At 51.2% G+C, this 24,100-nt stretch overlaps 1 protein-coding gene across 1 annotated transcript in view; it reads right to left on the bottom strand.

Annotated features, from left to right (window-relative positions):
- Window positions 1-13,751: 13,751 nt before the first annotated feature.
- Window positions 13,752-24,100, bottom strand: part of LOC119373306 (protein O-mannosyl-transferase 2) — a 38,438-nt gene continuing 28,089 nt past the window's right edge. Inside the window, exons 18-20 of the mRNA XM_037643331.2 lie at window positions 23,355-23,495; window positions 21,723-21,834; window positions 13,752-13,981 (exon numbers count right to left, since the gene is read on the bottom strand). Of these exons, the coding sequence (XP_037499259.1) occupies window positions 13,876-13,981; window positions 21,723-21,834; window positions 23,355-23,495 (359 nt within the window). The 3' untranslated portion in view covers window positions 13,752-13,875. The remainder of the gene's footprint in view (window positions 13,982-21,722; window positions 21,835-23,354; window positions 23,496-24,100) is intronic.

Raw genomic sequence — 24,100 nt, 5'->3', positions numbered from 1 at the left:
CTCGTGCCAGTAAAAAGATGCACAAACGCACTTTGAGGTTCATTGTATGCAGTCAGTTGCAATTGGCGACATGAATCAGTGGTCAACAGACTTGTGTTCCTTGTAATTAGTGTCTGCTATACAACATATCTTTGTGACATTGCGACGCGCACTCCTTTTTGTATTTTTATTAGAGCTGTGCGAATAGCAAAAATTTGGGTGCAAAGCAAATTCGAATATTGAAGTGTGAGTGCGAATCGAATCTAATATTTTTCGAATACTTCAAAGCAAAATTGCAGAAAAAAAGTTAGAGAGGATTCCTAAGCATATTGACACGGACGTGTAGTGGGTATCTGGCTGTTGCGCGGCTAGTTTCGCCATTATTTGTGCGTGGCGAAGAGATCGCTGGTGGTAGGGAAAGACGAAGACGCGCTGCTAGATCGAAGCTGTTCCGCTGTTCGCCGTGTTTCTACTTGTTTTCCTTTATTTACCGTGACAAACTGGTGGAGGCGCTGGGTACAATCCTAATGCGCTAGTTGTAATTCAAGACGCTTCAAGTTCCTGCCACCATTTCTACAATTCCGGAGGAAAGCCGGGCACTTCGCCACAGCCGCCGCTTGTTAGGACTACCGCCCGAATTTGGTCCCTCGAGCCCGGCAAGAATGTCCACCACAACGGCAAGCCAGACGCAAGAGAGCAATATAGACCGACCCGCATCCACCCCAAACGTCGTCTACGCAGCTCGCATCCCGAAGTCCTTTCATGGTGATGTGTTCGAGGACGTGGATGACTGGCTCGACCACTTCGACCGGGTCGCAGCAGCCAACGAGTGGAACGAGACCAAGAAACTGCGCTACGTCTACTTTGCACTTGAAGACTACGCTCGCACGTGGTATGAGAACCATGAGCCGTCTATCACCAACTGGCAAGAATTCCAGCGACAACTACGCGAAACATTCAGAAATCCAGAAAGAAAAGAGAAAGCCGAGCAGGCTCTGCAGAGCCGGGTTCAGAAGCCAAACGAAAGCGTGGCTATGTTTGTCGAGGACATGTCGCGCTTATTCAGACGCGCTGACCCAGGAATGGATGAGACAAAGAAAGTTCGACTCCTAATGCGGGGTGTGAAGGAGCAACTTTTTACTGGACTCATGCGCAAGCCCCCAACTACTGTCGATGAGTTCATCGCTCGCTAAAGCGACGGCAATGGAGCGAGTACTCCAGCAACGCTCTCTGCAGTACGACCGCCAAGCTACTGTCGCCGCTTTGTCACCTTTCACCTGTGGACAGGATTTGGCAGCACTCAGAGAGCTTGTGCGGAGCGTTGTCCGCGAGGAACTCGAGAAGGCTCGCCCTACTCCTACTCAGCCGACGGTGACCGTACTGGGTGACATCATTCGAGATGAAATCAGGAACGTGACTCAACCATCGCTCCCCACGCGCGTGGAAGCTCCTGTTCTCTCTTATGCCGAAGCATTACGGAGTCCTCAACCTCCTGCAGCCCGCCGCCCGACCTCTAGTTTTCCGGGAACGCCACGTCCATTCGCTCCTACAAATGCCTACGAGAACACCTTCCAGTACGACGTCCCGCGCGAAGTCACCCGGAAATCAGACGTATGGCGCACCTCGGACAACAGGCCACTTTGTTACCACTGCGGCGAAGCGGGCCACCTGTACCGCCAGTGTGCGTATCGTAGGATGGGCCTTCAGGGATTTCACCCTAACGCACGTCGACCAAGCAACGGGGAGCGCCCACGCGAGATTGAGCAGTACCTGGCAGCAGCCATTTCCTCCTGCACAAGGCCGCCAGTCACCTTCTCCTCGGCGCCTCAGCTCACCTAATCGTTACGCCACGCTCTCTGGTTTTCGAAACAGGTCCCCAAGCCCTCGCCCACGTCAGGAAAACTGAGGACAGCGACCTCCGGGGGTGGGGCCGCTGTTCATCGTTCTGACAAACATCCTCCGACACGACACGTTAACGACGCTGGTTTCTCTACCACGCCATTCACTGATACCGACGCCGTACTTTCCGCCGATATTTCTGTAACCGTCGACAATCACCAGGCGACCGCTCTCGTGGATACCGGCGCCGATTACTCCGTTATGAGTGGCGACTTCGCGGCTGCTCTCCGAAAGGTGACGACACCATGGAGTGGTCCCCAGCTCCGTACGGCGGGCCGCCATCTACTGACGCCGGTCGGCAGGTACACTGCCCGAGTGCTTATTGGTGCCTCGACCTTCATCGGGACTTTCGTCGTGTTGCGGGAATGCTCCAGGCAGGTTATCTTGGGATTAGACTTTCTTCGAGAATATGGGGCCATTATAAATCTCCGAGAGCTGCTGGTGACGTTTTCACGTAACGCAAACTCGCACGAATGCGAATCGCACATAATGGCGTTGCGTGTATCCGACGATTCAGTGACCATACCACCCCGTTCGAGTGTGCTGGTTAACGTGGTGAGCGACATCAACCGAAACGCTTTCGGAGTTGTGGAAGGCAATGTGTCCGTGCTCTTATCCCGTCAAGTATGCGTCGCCCGCGGCCTCATGGAACTGACACAAGAGCCTGCTGAAATTCTACTCACAAATTTCAGTCATGAATACCAGCACTTCATGAGGCAGTGCGTCGTCGCTTACTTCGAAGAAATCAGCGACTCCAGAGCCAGAATTATCACTCGCGGAACTCTCGTCCGGTCCTCACGACGACAAGCAGTCCACGGTTAAGATACTCCGAACTATCGGCTTCACAGCAAGAGAGTCTTCGCTCCCTCCTGCTTTCCTTCAGTGACTGCTTTGCCACGACGTCTAAAATCAAGCAGACACCCGTTATGAAGCACAGAATCAACGAAAGACCTATTCGACAACATGCTTATCGTGTTTCCCGAAGAGAACAAGACGCCATTCACGAACAAGTTCAACAAATGATTGCTGACGACATCATTCAGCCACCTACGAGCCCATGGGCATCACCAGTTGTGTTGGTGAAAAAGAACATTGCGCTTCTGTGTTGATTATCGCAAGCTGAACAACGTGACAAAGAAAGACGTCTATCCGCTTCCCCGCATCGACGACTCGCTCGACCGACTTCGACACGCCAGATACTTTTCATCCGTGGATCTGCGCAGCGGTTATTGGCAAATTGAGGTCGATGACCGTAACCGGGAAAAAACCGCATTCATTACTCCTGACGGGCTCTTTGAATTTAAGGTGCTTCCCTTTGGATTGTGTTCTGCTCCTGCGACTTTTCAACGAATGATGGACACAGTTTTGTCCGGTCTGAAGTGGCAATCGTGTTTTGTTTATTTAGATGACGTCGTCGTTTTTTCAACGACTTTCAGCGTCTTCAGCACCTTCAGCGTCTTCGGGCAGTACTTGATGCGCTCCGAACAGCTGGCCTGTCACTCAAGCCCGAAAAATGTCACATCGGCTACGAGGAGCTCAAATTTCTCGGCCACGTAGTAAGCAGCGACGGAATTCACCCAGCTCCCGACAAAACGCGAGCTGTTGCTGCCTTCCCAACCCCAGCGAACAAACAAGACGTTCGCCGTTTTCTGGGACTTTGTTCGTACTACCGTCGCTTCGTGCCGAACTTTTCGAAGATATAGCAGAACCCTTGCACCACCTCACAATAGACAACGTCGCTTTTGTTTGGGACACAAAACAACGCCAGGCTTTTTGCGAGCTGCACAGGGGCGGCGCCAGGATTTTTTTTACTGGGGGGGCACCCACGACAAGTGGGTGCCTTCAGGGGGGCAGGGAGGCTGGGAACATATGCATTGTATTTTGACTATGCTTGCTCTTGGGGGGGCAAAGGGGGGGCAGGCGGAAATTTTGGGGGGGCTAGAGCCCCCCCAAACCCCCCACTGGCGCCGCCCCTGGAGCTGCAGCGACGCCTTCAGACGCCACCAATATTAGGGCACTTTGACGAAAATGCAGACACTGAAGTGCACACAGACGCAAGCAATATTGGCCTCGGCGCCGTCCTTGTGCAGTGGCAAGAAGTATCGAGCGAGTGATAGCCTACGCTAGCCGTACGTTGTCATCGGCTGAATCTAACTATTCGACCACAGAAAAAGAATGTCTAGCTGTCGTGTGGGCCATAGCCAAGTTCCGACCGTATTTGTATGGGCGACCTTTCAAAGTAGTCACCGATCACCATTCTTTGTGCTGGCTTGCAGGCCTCAAAGACCCATCAGGCCGCCTCGCCCGATGGAGTCTCCGCCTCCAAGAATTTGACGTTACGGTGGTTTATAAGTCGGGACGCAAGCACACCGACGCTGACTGCCTCTCACGAGCCCCAATCGAGTCGACTCCTCCTGACCAAACTGACGACGAGAGTTTCCTCATGGCCGTCACAGCGTCTGACTTGGCTCAGAAACAGCGTGATGACCTAGAGCTTCCTTCACTCATCGACTATCTTGAGGGCCAGCTTAAGCAGCCACCACGAACATTCAGGCGCACGATTTCATCATTTTTCCTTCGCGACTACATCCTGTACAAGCGGAACTTCGATCCCAGCGCTCGAACCGCCCTTCTGGTAGTACCATCTGCGATGCGAGAAGAGATCCTAAATGCGTGTCATGACGAACCGTCTTCTGGACATTTAGGGTTCACGCGTACTCTCGCTCGTATTCGCCACAAATACTACTGGCCTAAACTGTCCCGTACCGTCAAGCACTACGTCAAAACCTGCCGAGACTGCCAGCGGCGCAAGATTCCGCCCGTGAAACCTGCTGGCTTTTTACACCCTGTAGAGCCACCTCGAGCACCATTTCAGCAAGTTGGCATGGACCTGCTAGGCCCATTTCCGAAATCTTCAGCGGGTAATCGTTGGATAATAGTTGCAACGGATTATTTAACCCGCTATTGCGAAACACGGGCACTGCCACGAGGTACTGCAAGCGAAGTCGCCGACTTCTTCATTCATGCTGTCGTCCTCCGCCATGGTGCACCGGCCGTGGTTCTAACCGACAGAGGCACGGCCTTCACCGCCCAACTGCTGGAAGAAGTGATGACACTTAGCGGCACCGTACATCGCCGGACGACAGCTTACCATCCGCAAACGAACGGCCTAACAGAACGGCTCAATAAGACCATTACAGACATGCTTCCCATGCAGGGGCGTAGCCAGAAATTTTTTTCGGGGGGGGGGGGGGGTCAACCATACTTTATGTATGTTCGTGCGTGCGTTTGTATGTGTGCGTGCCTATATACGCAAGCAAAATTGAAAAATTTCGGGGGGGGGGGGGGTTTGAACCCCCCCAACTCCCCCCTTGGCTACGCCCCTGTTCCCATGTATGTCGACGTGGACCACAGGAACTGGGACAGTGTCCTTCCTTTCGTAACTTTCGCGTATAACACCGCCGTGCAGGAAACTACAGGATTTACCCCTTTCCGCTTGCTGCACGGCCGCAAGGTTACTACGATGTTAGACGTCATGCTTTTACCTGACGCCTTTGCGACCACGACCAAAAATGCCGCCCAGTATGCGCAACGCGCCGAAGAAGCTCGTCAACTAGCTCGCTTGCGCATTCGCTCAGAGCAACACTACGACGCTCACAGGTACAACCTTCGCCACAGGGAAGTCGCCAACCACCCCGGAGACAAAGTGTGGATATGGAGTCCTGTGCGTCAACGCGGCCGGTCAGAGAAACTCCTACGCCGTTATTTCGGCCCTTATCGGGTTCTTCAACGCCTCAACGATGTCAACTACCAAGTTGTCGCAGAGACTGGTGCACGATCCTCCCGCCGTGCAGCACAACCGGACATCGTCCACGTGGCCAGGATGAAGCCGTATTACACACGCTGAAGACTTGCTCTTGCCTGGACACATTCGAAAGCATCGAGTCGATGCTTTTCGAAGGAGAGAGTAGTGACACGGACATGTAGTGGGTATCTGGCTGTTGCGCGGCTAGTTTCGCCATTATTTGTGCGTGGCGAAGAGATCGCTGGTGGTAGAGAAAGACGAAGACGTGCTGCTCGATCGGAGCTGTTCCGCTGTTCGCCGTGTTTCTACTTGTTTTCCTTTATTTACCGTGACAATATTCTTATGAGATAGCAACATCAAAGTGTTTCATAGTTGTTTTATCAGGAATGAGGCAATGTAGAGGCCGAATTGTATTTATGTACATGATTTAACCAAAGTGTTGCCGACAACACTTTACACGTGATAGGCAAAGATGCCATTTCCTCAGCCTCTCCTCCTCTTTCAACTTTTGTGGAAACCCAACTGATGTGGCGGACAAAGGGTGCGCTCGCTTCAAGTCCGGAGTTCCAAATCTACCTCATAGACGTCGATATATAAGAACATTTGAAATTTTGGATGCTAAAAAGCTTCGGCTTCCGATTTTTCGGACTTCCTGCCCAAATTTCAGGTCCAAAACAGCATTAATTTAGTCCCCACATCTTTCATCTCCATGTTGGAACCAGCGTTTTCTTGAGTTAATACATTTGTGACCGTAGCGGAGCTTGAAAGGCAGCTTTGCCGCAATTCCGGGGTGTGATGAAGTGAAGCATATTGAAACTCTAGGGACCACTTCCAATCGGACGTTGACTGTGTCTTGGCTAAGTTCGACCGTAACGGAGCTTGAAAAGCAGCTTTGTCGCAATACGAGAGTGTAATGAGGTGAAGCATATTGAAAATCTGACGGGGTCACTTTCAATCGGACGTTGACTGTACTTGTTTTTGGGAAGTTCGAATAGTTCAAATAGTAAAATTCCAGTGCGAATCGAATCAAATAGCATACACTATTCGAAAAATATTCGAAATTTCGAATATTCGCCCACCGCTAATTTTTATGTAACTGGTCCGTTACACGTATAACCACTGCCTTGAGAAAACCGTGCCCGAATGTCTGAGAACCTTCCACATTTTAGAATCTTCTGGTAAGCTCGAGCGTGCAATGCAAACAGTAAGAAGAAGAAGAAACAATAGAGAAGGAAACGCAGGGAGGTTAACCAGTATAGGACAACCGGTTTGCTACCCTACACATGGGGACGGGGGGGGGGGGATTTAAAGATGGAGAGGAAAGAGAGAGAGGGAAAGATAAAAAGATAGCACATGACACTGCACACACAGAATCAGTAGGTCACTGTTGCGTGGTACGCGACATTTCTGTCACAGCCGCTTGTCCAAGTTCGTCTCTCTTAACCTCAGCAGTGCCTTCCTCGCCTTCAGCTGTGATGTCTTCTGTTGACGACATGCAAGAAGTGTTTCAACAGACATTTGTCTACTGTCAAGGCGTGCTAGAACGGACGCCAGTGACGACTGTCTCTGAGCATTATATATCGGACAGTCGCACAGGACGTGGTGTAGCGTCTCTCGCAACGACAGTTTATTCTGCAACTAACTTGGCCAAAAACTATAACGCTGGAACCTTCGATGCCACAGGTATAAAATGGCAACGCGCTTTACTGCTGATTAGATTATTCAACGGCCGATGACTGTTCTCGCCACTATCAGTTTACAGCGTCAGTTGGTTGTACGTTGACTTTTCAGTTTCCAGGCACAAGTTCACCCAAATAAAGAGTTTCACATTTCTCAGCCTTGCTGCAGCCCTTCTTCACCGTCAGAACCACCTGAAAATATAAAATTTATTTCTTCTGCGCAGTAAAGTTCTCGCCTCCTTAAAAATAAGTGCTTTGACTAGCCTTCAGCTCTGTCCCTGTGTGATGAAGCTGCTGATAGAGGGAACACAAATGCCTGGTTCCTTGAACTGCCATTTAAAGAGAGTCTATCATATTCCCATATTGTCACGTGGTCGTGACGTCGACGAAGACAGCAGTCGGCGTTTGCAGAATGAAACTGTTTATTTGGCCGAACTTGTGGCCGGGAAAATGAGAACTAGCACTACAGCAATGCACGCTGTACAATGGTAGCGGCGAACAGGGCGTCGTCCGTCGATCAACTGACAAGCGGTGAAGCGCGTCGGCATTTAAACATGTGCCGTCGAATATTCCAGCATTATCGCTGGCAGTCGTGCAAATTCTAGAATAGGCTCGGGTGTGCGCGTCCTGCGCGCAATCTTAACAAAACGATCTACAATGATCGCGAAGCCTCTCGAACAATGAGGCGCGGTTTGCGCTGAGCGTTGCTGACACTCTTTGTGGGCGAGAAACGAATAAACCAAAAGTGATAATAAGAAACGCCCGTGGCAATGCCCCCCTCTGAAAAAGCATCGTCTCGATGCTTAAAACAGAACAGGCCAATGCATGCAACAATAAATAACAAGAATAAAGCAACAAAGTACAATAAACAATAAGCACAAGCAAGAAAGTACAATAATAAAGCAAAATGACAGTCCTCAGATTCGCTAACGCGTGTAATATGGTTTGAGGCGCACGACATGGACGACTTCAGGTCGTGCACGGCGCCGCTGAGAGTTCGTAGTGCCGTCAGGGACAACCTCGTAGTCGAGTGCGCCGAGGCGGCGAAGTACCCTGTACGGTCCGAAGTATCGTCGGAGAAGCTTCTCACTAAGTCCCCGTCGGCGTATTGGCGTCCATACCCAGACACGGTCGCCGGGCTGGTACTCCACGAAGCGTCGTCGAAGATTGTAGCGACGACTGTCGGTGCGCTGCTGGGTCTTGATGCGCAGGCGGGCCAGCTGTCGAGCTTCTTCGGCACGTTGTAAGTAAGCGGCGGCGTCGACATTTTCTTCGTCGGTGACGTTGGGTAGCATGGCGTCCAGCGTCGTCGCCGGGCTCCTTCCGTAGACCAACTTGTACGGCGTCATCTGCGTCGTTTCTTGGACGGCCGTGTTGTAAGCGAAGGTCACGTACGGAAGGACGGCGTCCCACGTCTTGTGCTCAACGTCGACGTACATGGCCAGCATGTCGGCGATGGTCTTATTTAGACGTTCGGTGAGGCCATTGGTCTGCGGGTGGTAGGCGGTGGTGCGGCGGTGGCTCGTCTCGCTGTATTTGAAGATCGCCTGAGTTAAGTCCGCAGTAAAGGCGGTACCTCTGTCTGTGATGAGGACCTCTGGGGCGCCATGACGCAAGACGATGTTCTCCACGAAGAACTTGGCTACCTCGGCGGCACTGCCTTTGGGCAAGGCCTTTGTCTCGGCGTAGCGGGTGAGGTAGTCAGTTGCTACGACGATCCACTTGTTGCCGGAAGTCGACGTGGGGAACGGCCCCAGTAGATCCATCCCGATTTGCTGGAACGGCCGGTGAGGTGGTTCGACTGGCTGCAGAAGTCCCGCTGGCCTAGTCGGCGGTGTCTTCCGTCGCTGGCAATCTCGGCAAGTCTTAACGTAGTGGGCTACGTCGGCAGCAAGGCGTGGCCAGTAGTATTTTTCCTGTATTCTGGCGAGCGTGCGGGAAACACCGAGGTGTCCAGCCGTCGGGTCGTCGTGTAGGGCCTGGAAGACTTCTGGTCGCAATGATGAGGGCACGACGAGAAGGTAGTCAGTTCGAAGTGGCGAGAAGTTCTTCTTCAGGAGAACGCCGTTCCGTAAGAAAAACGACGGCAGTCCTCGCTTGAATACCTTCGGAACAACGGCGGTCTTGCACTCGAGGTACTCAATAAGGCCCCCCAGTTCCGCGTCGGCCCGTTGCCTTTCGGCGAAGTCGTCGGCACTTATGGTTCCGAGGAAGCAGTCATCGTCGTCGTCTTGCGGCGGTGCGTCGACGGGGGCACGAGACAAGCAGTCGGCGTCAGAGTGTTTTCGTCCGGACTTGTACACGACGGTAATGTCGAATTCTTGAAGCCTCAGACTCCATCGTGCGAGACGACCTGAAGGGTCCTTCAAGTTAGCTAGCCAGCATAAGGCGTGATGGTCACTGACAACTTTGAAGGGCCTGCCATAGAGGTAGGGGCGAAACTTTGACGTAGCCCAGAGGATGGCAAGGCATTCCTTTTCGGTTGTGGAATAGTTTGCTTCCGCCTTGGATAGTGACCGGCTAGCATAACTGATAACCCTTTCAAGCCCGTCAGTCTTTTGCACAAGGACGGCACCGAGTCCTACGCTGCTTGCGTCGGTGTGTATTTCCGTATCGGCGCAATCGTCGAAATGCGCGAGTATGGGTGGCGTCTGCAGGCGTCGTTTAAGTTCTTGAAAGGCTTGCACTTGCGCCGTTTCCCACCTGAATTCCACGTTATTCTTCGTGAGAAGCGTCAGTGGTTCGGCGATCCGTGAAAAGTTTTTGACGAAGCGTCTGTAATAGGCGCATAAGCCGAGAAATCGGCGCACGGCCTTCTTGTCAGTGGGTGGCGCGAAGTCGGCGATGGCAGCTGTTTTCCGCGGGTCTGGGCGCACTCCAGACTTGCTGATCACATGACCCAGAAACAAGAGCTCGTCGTACGCAAATCGGCACTTTTCTGGCTTCAGGGTCAGTCCAGAGGCCTTGATTGCTTGAAGTACTGCCTCAAGCCGCCTTAGATGCTCGTCGAAGGTTGAGGAAAACACGACGACGTCGTCCAAATACACAAGGCACGTCTGCCACTTCAATCCGGCCAGTACGGTGTCCATGACACGCTGGAACGTCGCAGGTGCCGAGCAAAGACCGAAAGGCATGACCTTGAACTCAAAGAGGCCGTCGGGTGTTATAAAGGCAGTCTTTTCTCGGTCTCTCTCGTCGACTTCGATTTGCCAGTAGCCGGTCTTGAGGTCCATCGACGAAAAGTACGTCGCGTTGTGAAGTCGATCCAGGGTGTCGTCTATTCGTGGGAGGGGGTACACGTCCTTCTTCGTGATTTTGTTCAGGCGCCGATAATCAACGCAGAAACGCAGTGTCCCGTCCTTCTTCTTCACTAACACCACGGGTGACGCCCACGGACTCTTGGACGGCTGGATGATGTTGTCGCGTAGCATTTCGTCGACTTGTTTCTTTATCGCGTCGCGCTCTCGAGTAGAAACTCTGTAGGGGCTCTGACGGAGTGGTCGAGAATGTTCTTCTGTTATAATGCGGTGCTTCGCAAGGGGCGTTTGTCGGACCCGCGATGACGACGAGAAACAGTCCCTGTATTGCAGGAGCAGGGTTTTCAGCTGGTCTTGCTTGGCCTTAGGAAGGCTCGGATTGACGTCAAAATCCGGTTCGGGACCTCTGTTCGTCGAAGCAGGTTCGGCAGCATCGAAGAGGGCGAAAGCATCGCTGGCGGCTACACATTCGTCGATGTAGGCAACCGTCGTACCCATGTTGAGGTGCCTATATTCGTGGCTGAAGTTTGTCAGCAGTACCTTTGCTTTACCGTCATGCAGCTCGGCGATACCTCTTGCGACGCAAATTTGACGATTCAGAAGTAGGTGCTGATCACCCTCGATGACGCCTTCAAGGTTCGCAGGTTTTTCGGTGCCGACGGAAATAATGACGCTGGAGCGCGGCGGAATGGTCACCTGCTCTTCTATCACATTCAATGCATGGTTGCCTGGCATCGCGTGGGGCGGGAGCGCTTTGTCTGAGGTCAGTGTTATCGACTCAGACCTCAGGTCGATGACGGCGCCGTGGTCACTTAAGAAGTCTATTCCAAGTATCATATCCCTGGAGCAGTTTTGTAGGATTACAAAACTCGCAGGATAAGTCCGGTTATTGATGGTGACTCGCGCCGTGCAGACACCAATCGGCGTTATCAGATGGCCTCCAGCGGTCCGGATCTCGGGGCCTTCCCAAGCAGTCCTAACTTTCTTCAACTGTGCTGCGAACGGCCCACTGATGACGGAATAGTCGGCTCCAGTATCGACGAGAGCAGTGACGTTGTGGCCGTCGATCAGAACGTCGAGGTCGCTAGTGCGCCGTCTTGCGTTGCGGTTAGGTCGCGGCGTCGGGTCACGGCTACGTCGGTTTGCACCGCTGCTTCCGCGTTGCGTCGTCAGGTCTGCTTCCGGTCGCAAAGTTTCGTCTTCAGGGCGTCGTTCGGCGTGCGGCGGGGGCTCGGAACGTCGTCGCGGCGTGGTCGTCGACGGCGGAGGATCTTCAGCATTTCGTCGTTCAGCAACCGCACCTCCATCGGTTGCTGCCCTTAGTTTTCCGGATACGGGCTAGGCGACCGGCCCCGGTTTGGGCCAGTGTACTGCCGGCGGTGCGGTGACATGTAACGGCCGGGCGACGGCGAGCGGGAAGGTCGTCGTTCTTGCCGCTGTGCTCCGGTGAGATAGTCGTCGATGTCGCGAGGCCGTTCGCCTGGCTGCGGGCGCGGCGCGTTGACAGCGAATCCGCGTAGCCCCATCTGTCGGTATTGGCAGCGGCGGTACGTGTGGCCGGCCTCCCCGCAGTGGTAGCAGAGCGGGCGGTTGTCAGGGGCGCGCCAAACGTCGGTCTTTCGGGGGGTGTAGCTTTGGCTTGCAGGCGGGCGGGATAGCGTCGGAGGTGGCGGCGGTGTCTGGCGACGGAAATGCGACGGCGCGGGGCGTTGGTGATAGCGCGGAGTGGCGACAGCATGGCGTGCAACGGCAGCATAGCTCATGGCTTCCGGCTCAGGTTGCGGCGGTGCAGCAACTCCCAGCGAATGCTGAAGTTCCTCGCGAACGACGTCGGCTATGGAATGCACCTGGGGTTGCGATGCAGGAAACATCTTTCGGAGCTCTTCGCGCACGACCGCCCTTATCGTCTCACGCAAGTCGTCCGAGCCCAGCGCATGTGCTTCCCCGTAGTTCGTCGTCGGCATGCGGCGGTTGTATTGCCTCGTGCGCATCTCGAGCGTCTTCTCGATTGTTGTTGCCTCCGCCAGGAATTCTTGGATGGTCTTGGGTGGGTTTCTGATCAGTCCCGCGAACAGCTCCTGCTTGATTCCTCGCATGAGGAAGCGCACTTTCTTCTCCTCGGGCATCTCGGGGTCTGCGTGGCGGAACAGTCTCGTCATTTCTTCTGTGAAGAGTGCCACGTTTTCGTTAGGCAGCTGCACGCGGGTTTCGAGCAGAGCCTCGGCCCTCTCCTTGCGGACGACGCTGGTGAATGTTGCCAGGAACCTGGTGCGAAAAACGTCCCATGTTGTCAGGGTTCGCTCTTGGTTCTCGAACCAGGTTCTAGCTGCGTCCTCCAAGGCGAAGTAGACATGCTGTAGCTTGTCTTCACTGGTCCAGGCATTGAAAAGGGCGACTCGGTCGTAGGCTTCGAGCCAGCTTTCCGGGTCTTCGAACGACGATCCGCGGAAGGTTGGCGGCTCCTTGGGCTGGCGAAGAAGGATTGGCGCAGGCTGCACGTGGTCGGTCATAGTCGCTGTGGTCGATGTTGAGATCTGCGGCTGCCTGGGTTTTTCGGGAAGGAGCCCGTGCTCTGGCTGCAGTCCCTTCTGCCTGCGGCTTGTTCGACGATCCGGGATTTCCTTGCCGTCGTCCTCGTCGCGGCTTGGGCTTGGGTCAGCGCTCCGCGGTGGCGTCCGGATCATGGAAGAAGCAGCACCTCCACCAGATGTCACGTGGTCGTGACGTCGACGAAGACAGCAGTCGGCGTTTGCAGAATGAAACTGTTTATTTGGCCGAACTTGTGGCCGGGAAAATGAGAACTAGCACTACAGCAATGCACGCTGTACAATGGTAGCGGCGAACAGGGCGTCGTCCGTCGATCAACTGACAAGCGGTGAAGCGCGTCGGCATTTAAACATGTGCCGTCGAATATTCCAGCATTATCGCTGGCAGTCGTGCAAATTCTAGAATAGGCTCGGGTGTGCGCGTCCTGCGCGCAATCTTAACAAAACGATCTACAATGATCGCGAAGCCTCTCGAACAATGAGGCGCGGTTTGCGCTGAGCGTTGCTGACACTCTTTGTGGGCGAGAAACGAATAAACCAAAAGTGATAATAAGAAACGCCCGTGGCAATATAAGCAAGGACTCTGTACACAGACGTAGCAATATATTAATGCGGCGTTAATTTATTATATTCGTTTATCGTACACGTCAAGTTCCTGGAGCGACAGAGGTCAGTGAACTCCTGCAGGAACTGAAACAAAATTGCCGTGCTCAAAATTCCCACGTGTCAAGCCACCGCAGCCCATGCATGGTGCTGTTTTCGTGGACCGAGATGGAACCGTCCATGCCGTAGGCGAGAGGTGAGAACAAGTAGAAACTGTTGGGTGGAGAGAAAAAAAGAACAGAACACAAGCTCAAACAAAAGAACCATTTAAGAAAAATGACGAAATGCATATATGATTGCACATTTTGCACAAGTTTAATATACTTCCAAATTTGATCCGTCATCATACGAAATGCAACTGCTTAAAGGGGCACTGACGAGAAAATGATCAGCTGTCCTTTTTTTGTGTGTGTGTGTCAAATGAAAGGCTGAACCCTCAAGAGCCTAGAAAATGTACTGGTAAGCCTGAGTGTGTCCTGAGAAATTAATTAGAACATGCTTTTAAAAGCTAGTTTCGATTTCTACTGTACCCTGACATCATGATACGGTATGAGCTTCTCGTCACGTGCTTGTGCAAGATATCGTGACGTTTCCAAAGCTGCTCTCTACTTCGCTCTGTTGGTGATGCGCAAGCGGCCATTTTGAATGTTTGGCACCTGACATCATCACAACAAGCCATGCCAGTGCGTGAAGTCACCAGAATCAATAATACTGTAGCCTGGTGTAACACTAGTGTCAATGTCTGTAGGTCTGCCATACAAATATTGACTTTAACGTCAAACATCTTATCAGCATTTACCGAGCTTCACACATGCTCAGAGCCACCTCTGTACACAGGAGATTTGTATGGTGGGGTAAACTCGACTTCAAATGTTGCTGTCAGTACCCATTTAAGCACTTTCAATAAAATCTCGAATCCCTCGAACCTCTCCTCAGCATCCACAAGCCCACACATGTCTCCACAGCCTCATCTAAAGCCCCTTGATGTTGGAAAGTAATGGCGCTCCTTTATCCACACCGCCTCAACCTCGCCGGGCCGTCAACCTCCTCTTTCTTCACCCTCTCTTTCGCGGAGCCGGCACATCCGCAACGCTGAATGGCTGCGACACGCGATACCTCCCAGTCAGGTGACGCTGACGTCACGAGAAGCGAGCGCAAGCAAACTTCGCGCGCTTTCAGCTGCTCACGCACGCCATCAACCCTCCAGGCGTGTGTGTACGGGTATGTGCAGGTGTATGCGTGTTTGTATGTGTGCACCTGCGACTGTATGTGCGTGTGCGCACGTGTTAACGTGTGAGCGCATGTGTTTGCAGGCCCGTAACTAGGGGGGGGTTGAGGGGGTTCTGACCCCCCCCGAAATTTTTTTGATGCTTTAACTTTTCGGGTGATACTAAAATATTTACACGCCTTCACAGCGACCCCCAGCTGCCAAAGTTACACTGCAACTTTCCTGGCATTGCTTCCCTCTTCTTCCTTTATTCAAACCTACCAGAACACCTCAGCGCTCCCTCCCCCGCACGCGCACCTGCCCTATTTGTACAGCTTTGCACTTCGCCCTCGCGTTCCTTCGAGTCTTTTCTTTTTCGTCTTTCACCCCGTAGCAGCTCCTTTATTGATTCCAGATGCTTTCCTTGTGCATTGCCGCTGGAGAAGTTATCCGTCTGTGCGGACCGCACGTGTCGGCTTTGGGTTTCTACGAAAAGCGCGTCTCCTTCTGTGAAAGTAAACAGTTCGACAGCAACGGCAACACCAACACGACGTGCGCAAATTTGCCAGGGAACGAAACCCCTAAGCGGAAAAACTCAGCGGCGCATTCCGAGGACGCAGGCTGCAGGGTAAACTTTTCTCAAACTGTAGTCTTCGCCACCGAAACGAATCATCGAAGATGACATCTACTGAAAGACTGGCATATCCGAGCAACTTCGAACAACCTTAACCACACGCAAGGAAATCTACCTCTTCTGTACACACAAGGTATATGCGCCTCCCTACAAAGCACACAAAGCGAGGATACAGCCGGCACACAATCCGGCACCAGCGGTCAACTTTCACAGGAGAGAAAAAACGCCGCCAAGCTGGGCTGCGCGCGGGAGTACAGAGGCTGACTGTCACAGCCTACAAAGTGCATTTTTGGGGGGTCACGGCTATTTAATTAGCGCAGCCCAGAGAGAATTATGCAGGCGCCCAGGGAGCCGTCTGTGAAAAGGTGACTTTTTCACAGGAACGGAGCAACACCTGCTTTCTGGACTGTACCACGGGAGTGCAAATGTCTCGGCAGTGCATTCTTGGGGGGTTCACGTATATTAAGGGGAGTATGGAGTGCCCATGGAGTCTTCTGTGAAAAGGTCTTTAAGTAGCGTTAATCCAGTTTGCTGCAGCGGGAGTACAATAATGGTCCTGCATGCACACCAGCTGTAGCGGCGTTCAGAAAACACATGCGCCACGCGGGAGCCGGCGCGTTCATCACACTTCTACATTCTAGCCACTGTAAAGTGGATAAGAGAGGAAGAAAACATCGCCCGCCGTTCACGCCAGGCAGTCGAAGCAGTCGCAAACGTCTTTTTGGAGCCACTGGCCACTTCTGTGTGCGTGCACAGGATTGCGGCAGCAAAATGAAAAGACACTCTGCAACAACGAAGCAAAGGAGTCTTGCGTCTTACTTCAAGAAAGTTCGAACCGATGAAGCGGACGGAGAAGAACCGCCTCCTTCGAAGGATAAAACTTCGCCCTCCTCAGCACTGGTGGAAAGCCAAGCGCGTCGGAACTTCTGTAGCGACTCAGGAGAATGCACCGGTTTATGTGAATCACCTGAGAACGAACACAAGCAGGACACCCATGCGCCGCCGGAAAATGATGGTGGCCGCAGTGCAACTCCAAGTGACCTTTGTTCTACAGTCAACGCTGGGCAAAGTGACGCCTTTACCACTGGGCAATGCCCAAGGAAGGTGAGTGGCATGGCACCTACACATTCTGGTTCGCCTCCCCTCTGTGCGACGAGTGCGAATATTTTGGACTTGGGACTGTTTGTCTCGAAAAGCAATAATGTAAATGATCCAGAGACGACGGAGAAGCTGCTGCTCAATCCGTGGACCCCTCCGGCTAACTATGATTATCCAGCCACAGGGAAAAGGAATCTGAAGTTCCAACCTCACTGGGTAGATCGTTACCCATGGCTTGTTTATTCAGAGAAGCTTCAAGGAGCATTATGCAAATATTGCGTAGTCTTCGCAAGCGAGTGTGCAGGAAAAGGGGAGCACCAGCGCTTGGGCTGTTTTGTAACTAAGGAGTTCACCAATTACAAGAAAGCCATGGACGCCTTTAAGAGCCACGCATCCAGCAGTTATCACGCCATGTCAACAACGCTATCGGAGAACTTTTTAGCAGTCCGGTCCCGCTCACAGCATGACATCTTAACACAACTTGACCACGGTCTTAAAAAGCAGGCGGAAGAAAACCGCAAGAACTTGCTGCCAATAATAGAAACAATCCTTTTCTGTGGCAGGCAAGAAGTACCGCTTCGCGGCACAGACGACTCTGGTCCGATAAATATGTCTGAAGTGCTGCCATTGAAAAATGATGGAAATTTCCGCGCACTGCTTAGGATGAGAGCAAAATGTGGAGATGCCGCCTTGAGAGCTCACATGGAAACATCTCCGGCGAATGCGCTGTACACGAGCCCAAAAATTCAAAATGAGTTGATCACCCTCTGTGGTAAAATCATACAAAGAAAGATAGTTGAAAACGTCAACTCAGGTTCGTGTTTTTCAGTTCTAGCTGACGAGGCCACTGATATATCTCGCACCGCCCACATTTCCCTATGTGTAAGGTACGTTGGACACGACACGTCGGGAGTGCCCATACTTAAAGAAGATTTTGTAGATTTCGTTCCCGTGTACGATCTCACTGGCAAGGCGCTGGCGAGCACAATCCTGAACAGCCTTAGAGGTCATGGCTTTGACCTGAACCTACTTTGCGGGCAAGGATACGACGGCGCGGCATCAATGAGCGGCCACCTTAACGGTGTTCAAGCCTTCATTCGTCAAACAGCGCCCAAAGCGTTGTACGTGCATTGTAGCGCCCACTCGTTGAACCTTGCTCTGCTTCACGCATGCAAACTCCCCAGCATCCGCAACTGTTTGGGAACTGTATCCTCAACCTGTACGTTTGTGAGAGCTTCGCCACAGAGGACGAACCAACTGCGAGACAAAGTAGAAGATTTAACACAAGAAAAAAGAAAATCAGTTCTCTCCTTTTGCCAAACAAGGTGGGTAGAGAGTCACGATGCACTTCAGCGTTTCCTTGAACTGTACGTGCCTATTGTACAATTCCTCGAATATTTGGAAGAAGAGGCCGCGTCATCTGATACTTCATCAAAAGCTTCTCAACTGCTCAATGCCATTACGAAGCCCGAGTTTGTCGTTTCGCTTCAGATCTGTAGCGACCTCTTCTCTTTGACACTGCCACTTTGCAAGTTTCTTCAAAAATTGACTGTGACTTGGCTCAAGCGTGCGATCACGTAAAGAATGTTATAGACGTTCTTTCCACAAAAAGGGCTAGTGCGGAAACGGAATTTAATAAGATTTTTCTGAAGTCGCTCTCTTTGCTGAAGATCACAAATGTTGAGATGGCCCTACCACGCATCACTGGAAGGCAGATGCAAAGAAGCAACGTACCTTCTGCTACTCCCGAAGAGTACTACCGGAGGAATGTGTATTTGCCTTTGCTGGCTGACTTCGAAAATCAATTAAGAGACCGGTTCGATGCCCATAAGAAGGTCGTGGTTGGCCTTAACATGCTGCTGCCGAAATTCTGCGCATCGGCTAGCCTTTCTGATATTGATGATGCAGTGCAGTTTTACCTTGGCGACATTCCTTCCGCTAATGTCATCGAAGCAGAGTTCACACTGTGGGTGAACAAATGCTGCCAGATCGAAGAAAAGAATCGCCCAGCTTGTGCTTTACAGGCCTTAGAGATGTGCAACCGCGACTTTTTTCCGAACATCCACAGCCTACTTTCTATCCTGGCGACTTTACCCGTGTCGACGTCGACCCCGGAACGGACTTTTTCCACACTGAGAAGGCTGAAGAGCTACCTTCGAAATCATATGAACAACGACAGATTGACCGGACTAGCACTGCTCAGCATCCATCGAGAACTTCAAGTGACCCCAGAACAAGTCCTCACAGAATTTTGCAAGTTGCCGAGAAGGAAAAACTTCCTCGTTTAAACTTCCCTCTATGTTTCAAGAGTCGATTAAAAGCTAAACCCAGCTAGCCCAAGCTTCAACCCTTCTATTCTTTCGCAATTACGAGGAAACTATCCAGCAAGCAGAATGTGCGAACGGTAACAAGAAGATCGGAATGTCGGGCGACTTGTTTGTTTGCTTGCATACATACTGTCACGGACTGCCATTTTTGCGACCCGGCGTAACGGCAAATTAACGGGCGCCGCACTCCCCCGCTGACCGGTGGAACCGTTCGCTCATGAAAAGACTGGTCTTTAGTGCAGGGAAGTACTGAATGGGGTGTTCTTCTTCAAACGTTAGTCGCCGATGTTTGATCCTTTGTACCTACGGCGGCGTCGGCAGGGTCGTCAAAGGCCGCGATGCACCCCGAACCAGCTGTAGACTGCAAGACGCACCGGCTGAAACCAAGGAAACTGACCATTCCCACGGGCAAAACTGCTTGTGGACAAGCCGTATGAGAGAACCCCAACAGGTTGTCACTCTCGCTCAGTTGAGGACCCTCTCCTAATTAAAAAGGGACGCGGTCAATATATTTTTAGGGTGGAGTTTCTAACAATGAAACGTGCATGATTGGACCCATGTAGAGGTCTCTTTTCCCCCAGGACGAGAATGAGGGGACACGGAGGTCGATTTAAGCGCAGGATTTCGCCTTGCTAAGCAGTCTAGTTGCTGACCAACATGGTGTAGAAGGAGATCAAGAAGTATCCCTTAAGTGGTTGTGGCTCCGTATCGGCTGGCCACCTAAACTTAGCCATTCGTCTAGTTGTGACGCGAAATTAACGTCTGTAACGTAGGCATCGGTACTTGAATCTCGAGTAAGTTCAACCTGCCCGAGATCGGCTTCAAGCACTAGCCTACCGGAAACACCAGCGCTGCAACACCGCCGACATCGCAGTTGTGCCAGAACTCTCTCTGACTTCTTGCATCCGATCGTCGTGGACTCAACGCTGCCGGTCATCACAGGTATCCCTTCACCTGTTTATACCTTCGGACTTTCTCATCTGTAGTTTTATTGTTGGTTAGTTTTGTGTAGTTTGTAATACTTCTCTCTTGTAAGCTGATTTATTGATTTTATATGTATTTTGTTAGTTGGTATTAAGTGTTGTACTAGATTCCTCGTGCTGCAATATCACTAGAGTTTTGTTTTTCCCCACACACGTCTCTGATCTCTTCACTGTCTCTGCTTACGTACGGAACGACCTAACCTGCTGCCATTCCCGTCGCCGACTTCGCGCTGGCGACGCTAGAGTGGCAGCTTGTAACACATACATACCGTTTTTGTACCGTGGTTACATTGTGTTACTTCATCAGGAGCCGTTGGTCGCGGTGTCCCCGGCTTTGGTGGTGCTATTGTCCAAACTTATTTCTTGCTTTAACCAGAATTTGAGGTTACATACCAATTTCTTTATTTGGGTACAAATAATTGAAAAGTACCATCGAATTATTACAAGTAAGCGATGTACTTGATTTATTCACAAAAATAAGCCAGTATAAATCTTAAAAAATGGCAGCCGTTCTACACGCAAACCCCCCCCGAAAAAAATTCCTGGGTACGGCCCTGTGTGTTTGTGTAGGTGCCTTCCCACGTGTTTGTGCGTGTACGCACGTATGTGTATTTATGCACCTGTGCATGTGCCTGTTTGTGTGTTTTTGCGCGCGTGTATGTGTGTGCATGCCTGTATCGCGTGTGTATGTATGTGCGTATGTGCATGTATCGCATGTGCATGCGTGTGTGCATGTATGTGCGTACGTGTCTGTATCACTTGTGCATGCGCGTGCGTGTCTGTATCGCTGTGTATGTGCGTGTGTCTGTATCGCGTGTTTATTTATGTGCGAGTCTGTACCGCTTCTGTATGTGCGTGTATATGTATGTATGTGCGCGCATCTATATCGCGTGTGTATGCGCATGTGTATGTAAGTGCGTGCGTGTCTGTTCGCATGTACACGCACGTGTGTCTGTATCACTGTGTACGTGTGTGTATGTATGTGCGTATCTATATCGCGTGTGTATGTGCGTGGCGCCTGTACCGCGTGCATATGATTGTGTATATTTATGTGCGTGTGTGTCTGTATCGCGTGTGTATCTATGTGTGTGTCTTTGTCACGTGTGTATGAGTGTGTGTGTGTGCCTGCGTGCCTGTATCGTGTGCGTGCGTGCGTGTCTAACAGCAGCATTGACACAAAAAGGCTTCGGGCCCACTCATTTGGCCCAATTCAATTTAAGTAAACCACCACATTCCTTCTTGGCCGCCTTTGAGCTCATCAAGACCACAATTATTACAAACTACACCTCTGCGTTACGCACAACCGAGGCGGCGACGGAGAGGTAAACTGCTCAGCCGCCAGTTGGTATACTCATTTTTTTCGAAGTGCTCACTTGTATTTATCGAAGCGTCTTAAAAAATATATATGTCACTTAATTTGTTCTATCGGAAGCCCACTTTCGTCATAACTATTGCTTAAGAGACAGGTTCTCATTTAATGCTTCAAGGGGCTGACTAAACAAGCGCGCGCAGTGATTCTAATGCGGCTGCGGCGAGCCAGTGGAGGGTTCAGCGTGCCGTGTGCAGCGCGCCGGCCAGGGGAGGGGAGAAATCCGAGGAGAATTGAGGAGGAAAACGCGCGCGCGGAGGAGAGTGTCGCTACTTTCAAGATCAAGGGGCTTTAGCCTCATCAAGTGGTTAACGCCCCTGTAGCAATTGCGCTCACCTGTACAGAATGACCGAAAGATAGCAACCCATGATCCAGTGGTGCGCCGACAGCCTGATTTTCTCGGGTAAGAAGGTTGGCACCACACGAAGGATGTAGTCCAGCACCACACCTGCAGGTGGCAAGAAAAGTCGGTATTTAAGTCGACAGCTTTCACTGGCTCTTTCCCAAAACTCTGTCAATGCTTTATTGAATTCTTGACGTGGTGGTGGCCTGTTAGACTACAATCCTCCGCTTTCTTGCCTTCCTTTGTTTTATTGTGTGTTTGTGTTCACGCCCGCTTCTTCTCTCCATTCTTTCCTTCTTTCTCCTTCCTTCCCCTTAGTGCAGGGTAGCAAGCCAGATGTTTCAATTCCGGTTAATCCTTTCACTGCCAATCCCGAGATAACTCGGGCGACGACACACACACAGGCCCCTGCCAATCCCGAGTATGCTCGTTCTGCCTCTTTAACTGACTCCTTGCCACTTGCGAGACAACTCTTGCAAAAAAAGATAATGCGGGTGTGTGCTGCCGTCTATGGTGAGAACATATATACAAATATGACTTGAAATCGATATTTGGACGGAAACCCGTCTGGTCAGGAACAGACATGAAGACAATAAAAACAACTCTCACCACGATTAAAAGCAAAATTATTTGCTTTTAATCGTGGTCAGAGTGTTGTTTTAATTGTCTTCACAAATATGACTTGTAGTGAAATTCTTGAGAGCAGAGGGAGTGCGTGCTGCACATCAGTGTCAGTTTCCATTTCTTGCCAAGTGTCTCAGCAGCGCAGCCATGGTGAGTCAACATGCCATGTGCGTACGTAATTGACGCAAGAGGAAATTCAGGAGCTTTTGACTAGTTTGGACTCTGAATAAAATGGATAATTAGTGTCTCAGTGACTCTGAATTAATGAGTAATTATTTATTAAAATTTACTTATTGGGTAAATAATTCACTGCTTGTAAGGAGTGCTACTTTGATTTTGATGAGATAATCCACTATAAAAATGTTTACATGTCCTTAACAGCATCCTACTAAATTTCCATGTAACGTGCAGAAACCAAAAAAAACAAACAGCATGGAGTGTGCAGCTGTGTCAAAAAAATACCCGGCAATGAAAGGGTTGACGTCAACACTTTTCCCTTTTGTATAGTATCTATCTCTCTCGCTGCATTTTTGTAGTAGCCAACCGGACTTTCTCTGTTCGTCGAATAATGACAGGCTAATGCAGTGAGGAGAAGGAGCACGCTGCCGCAGTGGCAAAACCATAGGCCACAGAATGTAGCTGACTGAGAAGATGGGGAAAGGTGCGGATGTCCGTGGACCTCGCTGTTTTAGGCGGAGAAACACTGAGGTCGCATTAGAGGTTGGTGAACCTTATGGGTTGGTAGAGTGACGGCCTGACATGGTGCGTTGCCGTGATAACCATGGCAGAGAAGGAATAATGACACAAGGTTCGGCGTAAATGGTAGGCTACCCTAGCATATGTCTATAAGCATGTGCAGGGTTCTCCATTGGGAGGGTGAAGTGGGCAAAGTTAATTTGGGGAAGTCAACGTAACTTTAGAAATTAAAGTGACGAATAGGAACTAAAACAGACACCCTCCAAACAGATGTGAATGCACTTGGCAGAATGCTGTTCACTTACCCGAGAGCATGGAGCTGAAGATTAGTGCAGGGAAGTAGTGATGGAAGTAGAGCACTCGGCCCATTCCGTAGAACGGCAGATAGTGCAGAGCCCAGCCCACGACGAGCCAGACCGCAGACCGGGTTAGGCGACGGTCACGCTCTGCAAGGACCAGACAGCCATGTTAAAGGGGCACCAAAGGCCAATATTAACTGGATGTGCATCGTTGAAACTGTGTTCCAAAAGGCTCGCAGTGCTTGTTGTATGCCAAGGAAAAGCTTAGTTCGAAACATAACCACGTTTTAGTGGCCAGCACACTGTTTGTGCATTTCAAGCCACCCGCCTTCGAGAACGGCTTTCTGACGTAGCATTTGTTATGCCCGCCCTTTACTGCCGGACAGCTGGCGCTGTAGCACAGCAGGGCAAAGGGCCTTAGCAGAGCACAGCCCGGTGAAAAGGAACTTCTGTTGTTCTCAACAGTCAAGTTCTTTTTCGCATGAATCAGACTGAAATGCACAAATTGCATTTTATTCTGTCTTGTCATGCACTGCAATCTTTGTTATCACAGGTAGTTTGTGTACTTGTGATTAAAGGGGTCATGAAGCACCCCTTTGGCTTGTTGAAAAACACAACCTGCGGAAAGCTGACACGGCTATGAACTGCTCTGCAAATATTACAGTCGTGCGCGCCGCGTAAAGGCCACAAGCGGAGCGCGAAGTTGCCATTTCCTCAGGCGCCCTCTTTTCAAACAGAGGCCGGTTCTCACT

Source organism: Rhipicephalus sanguineus, chromosome 11 (genome assembly GCF_013339695.2).
Source record: "Rhipicephalus sanguineus isolate Rsan-2018 chromosome 11, BIME_Rsan_1.4, whole genome shotgun sequence".
Classification (NCBI taxonomy): Eukaryota; Metazoa; Arthropoda; class Arachnida; order Ixodida; family Ixodidae; genus Rhipicephalus; species Rhipicephalus sanguineus.
Note: the sequence above shows the minus strand (reverse complement) of the source record. Positions and strands in the feature narration are given on the sequence as shown.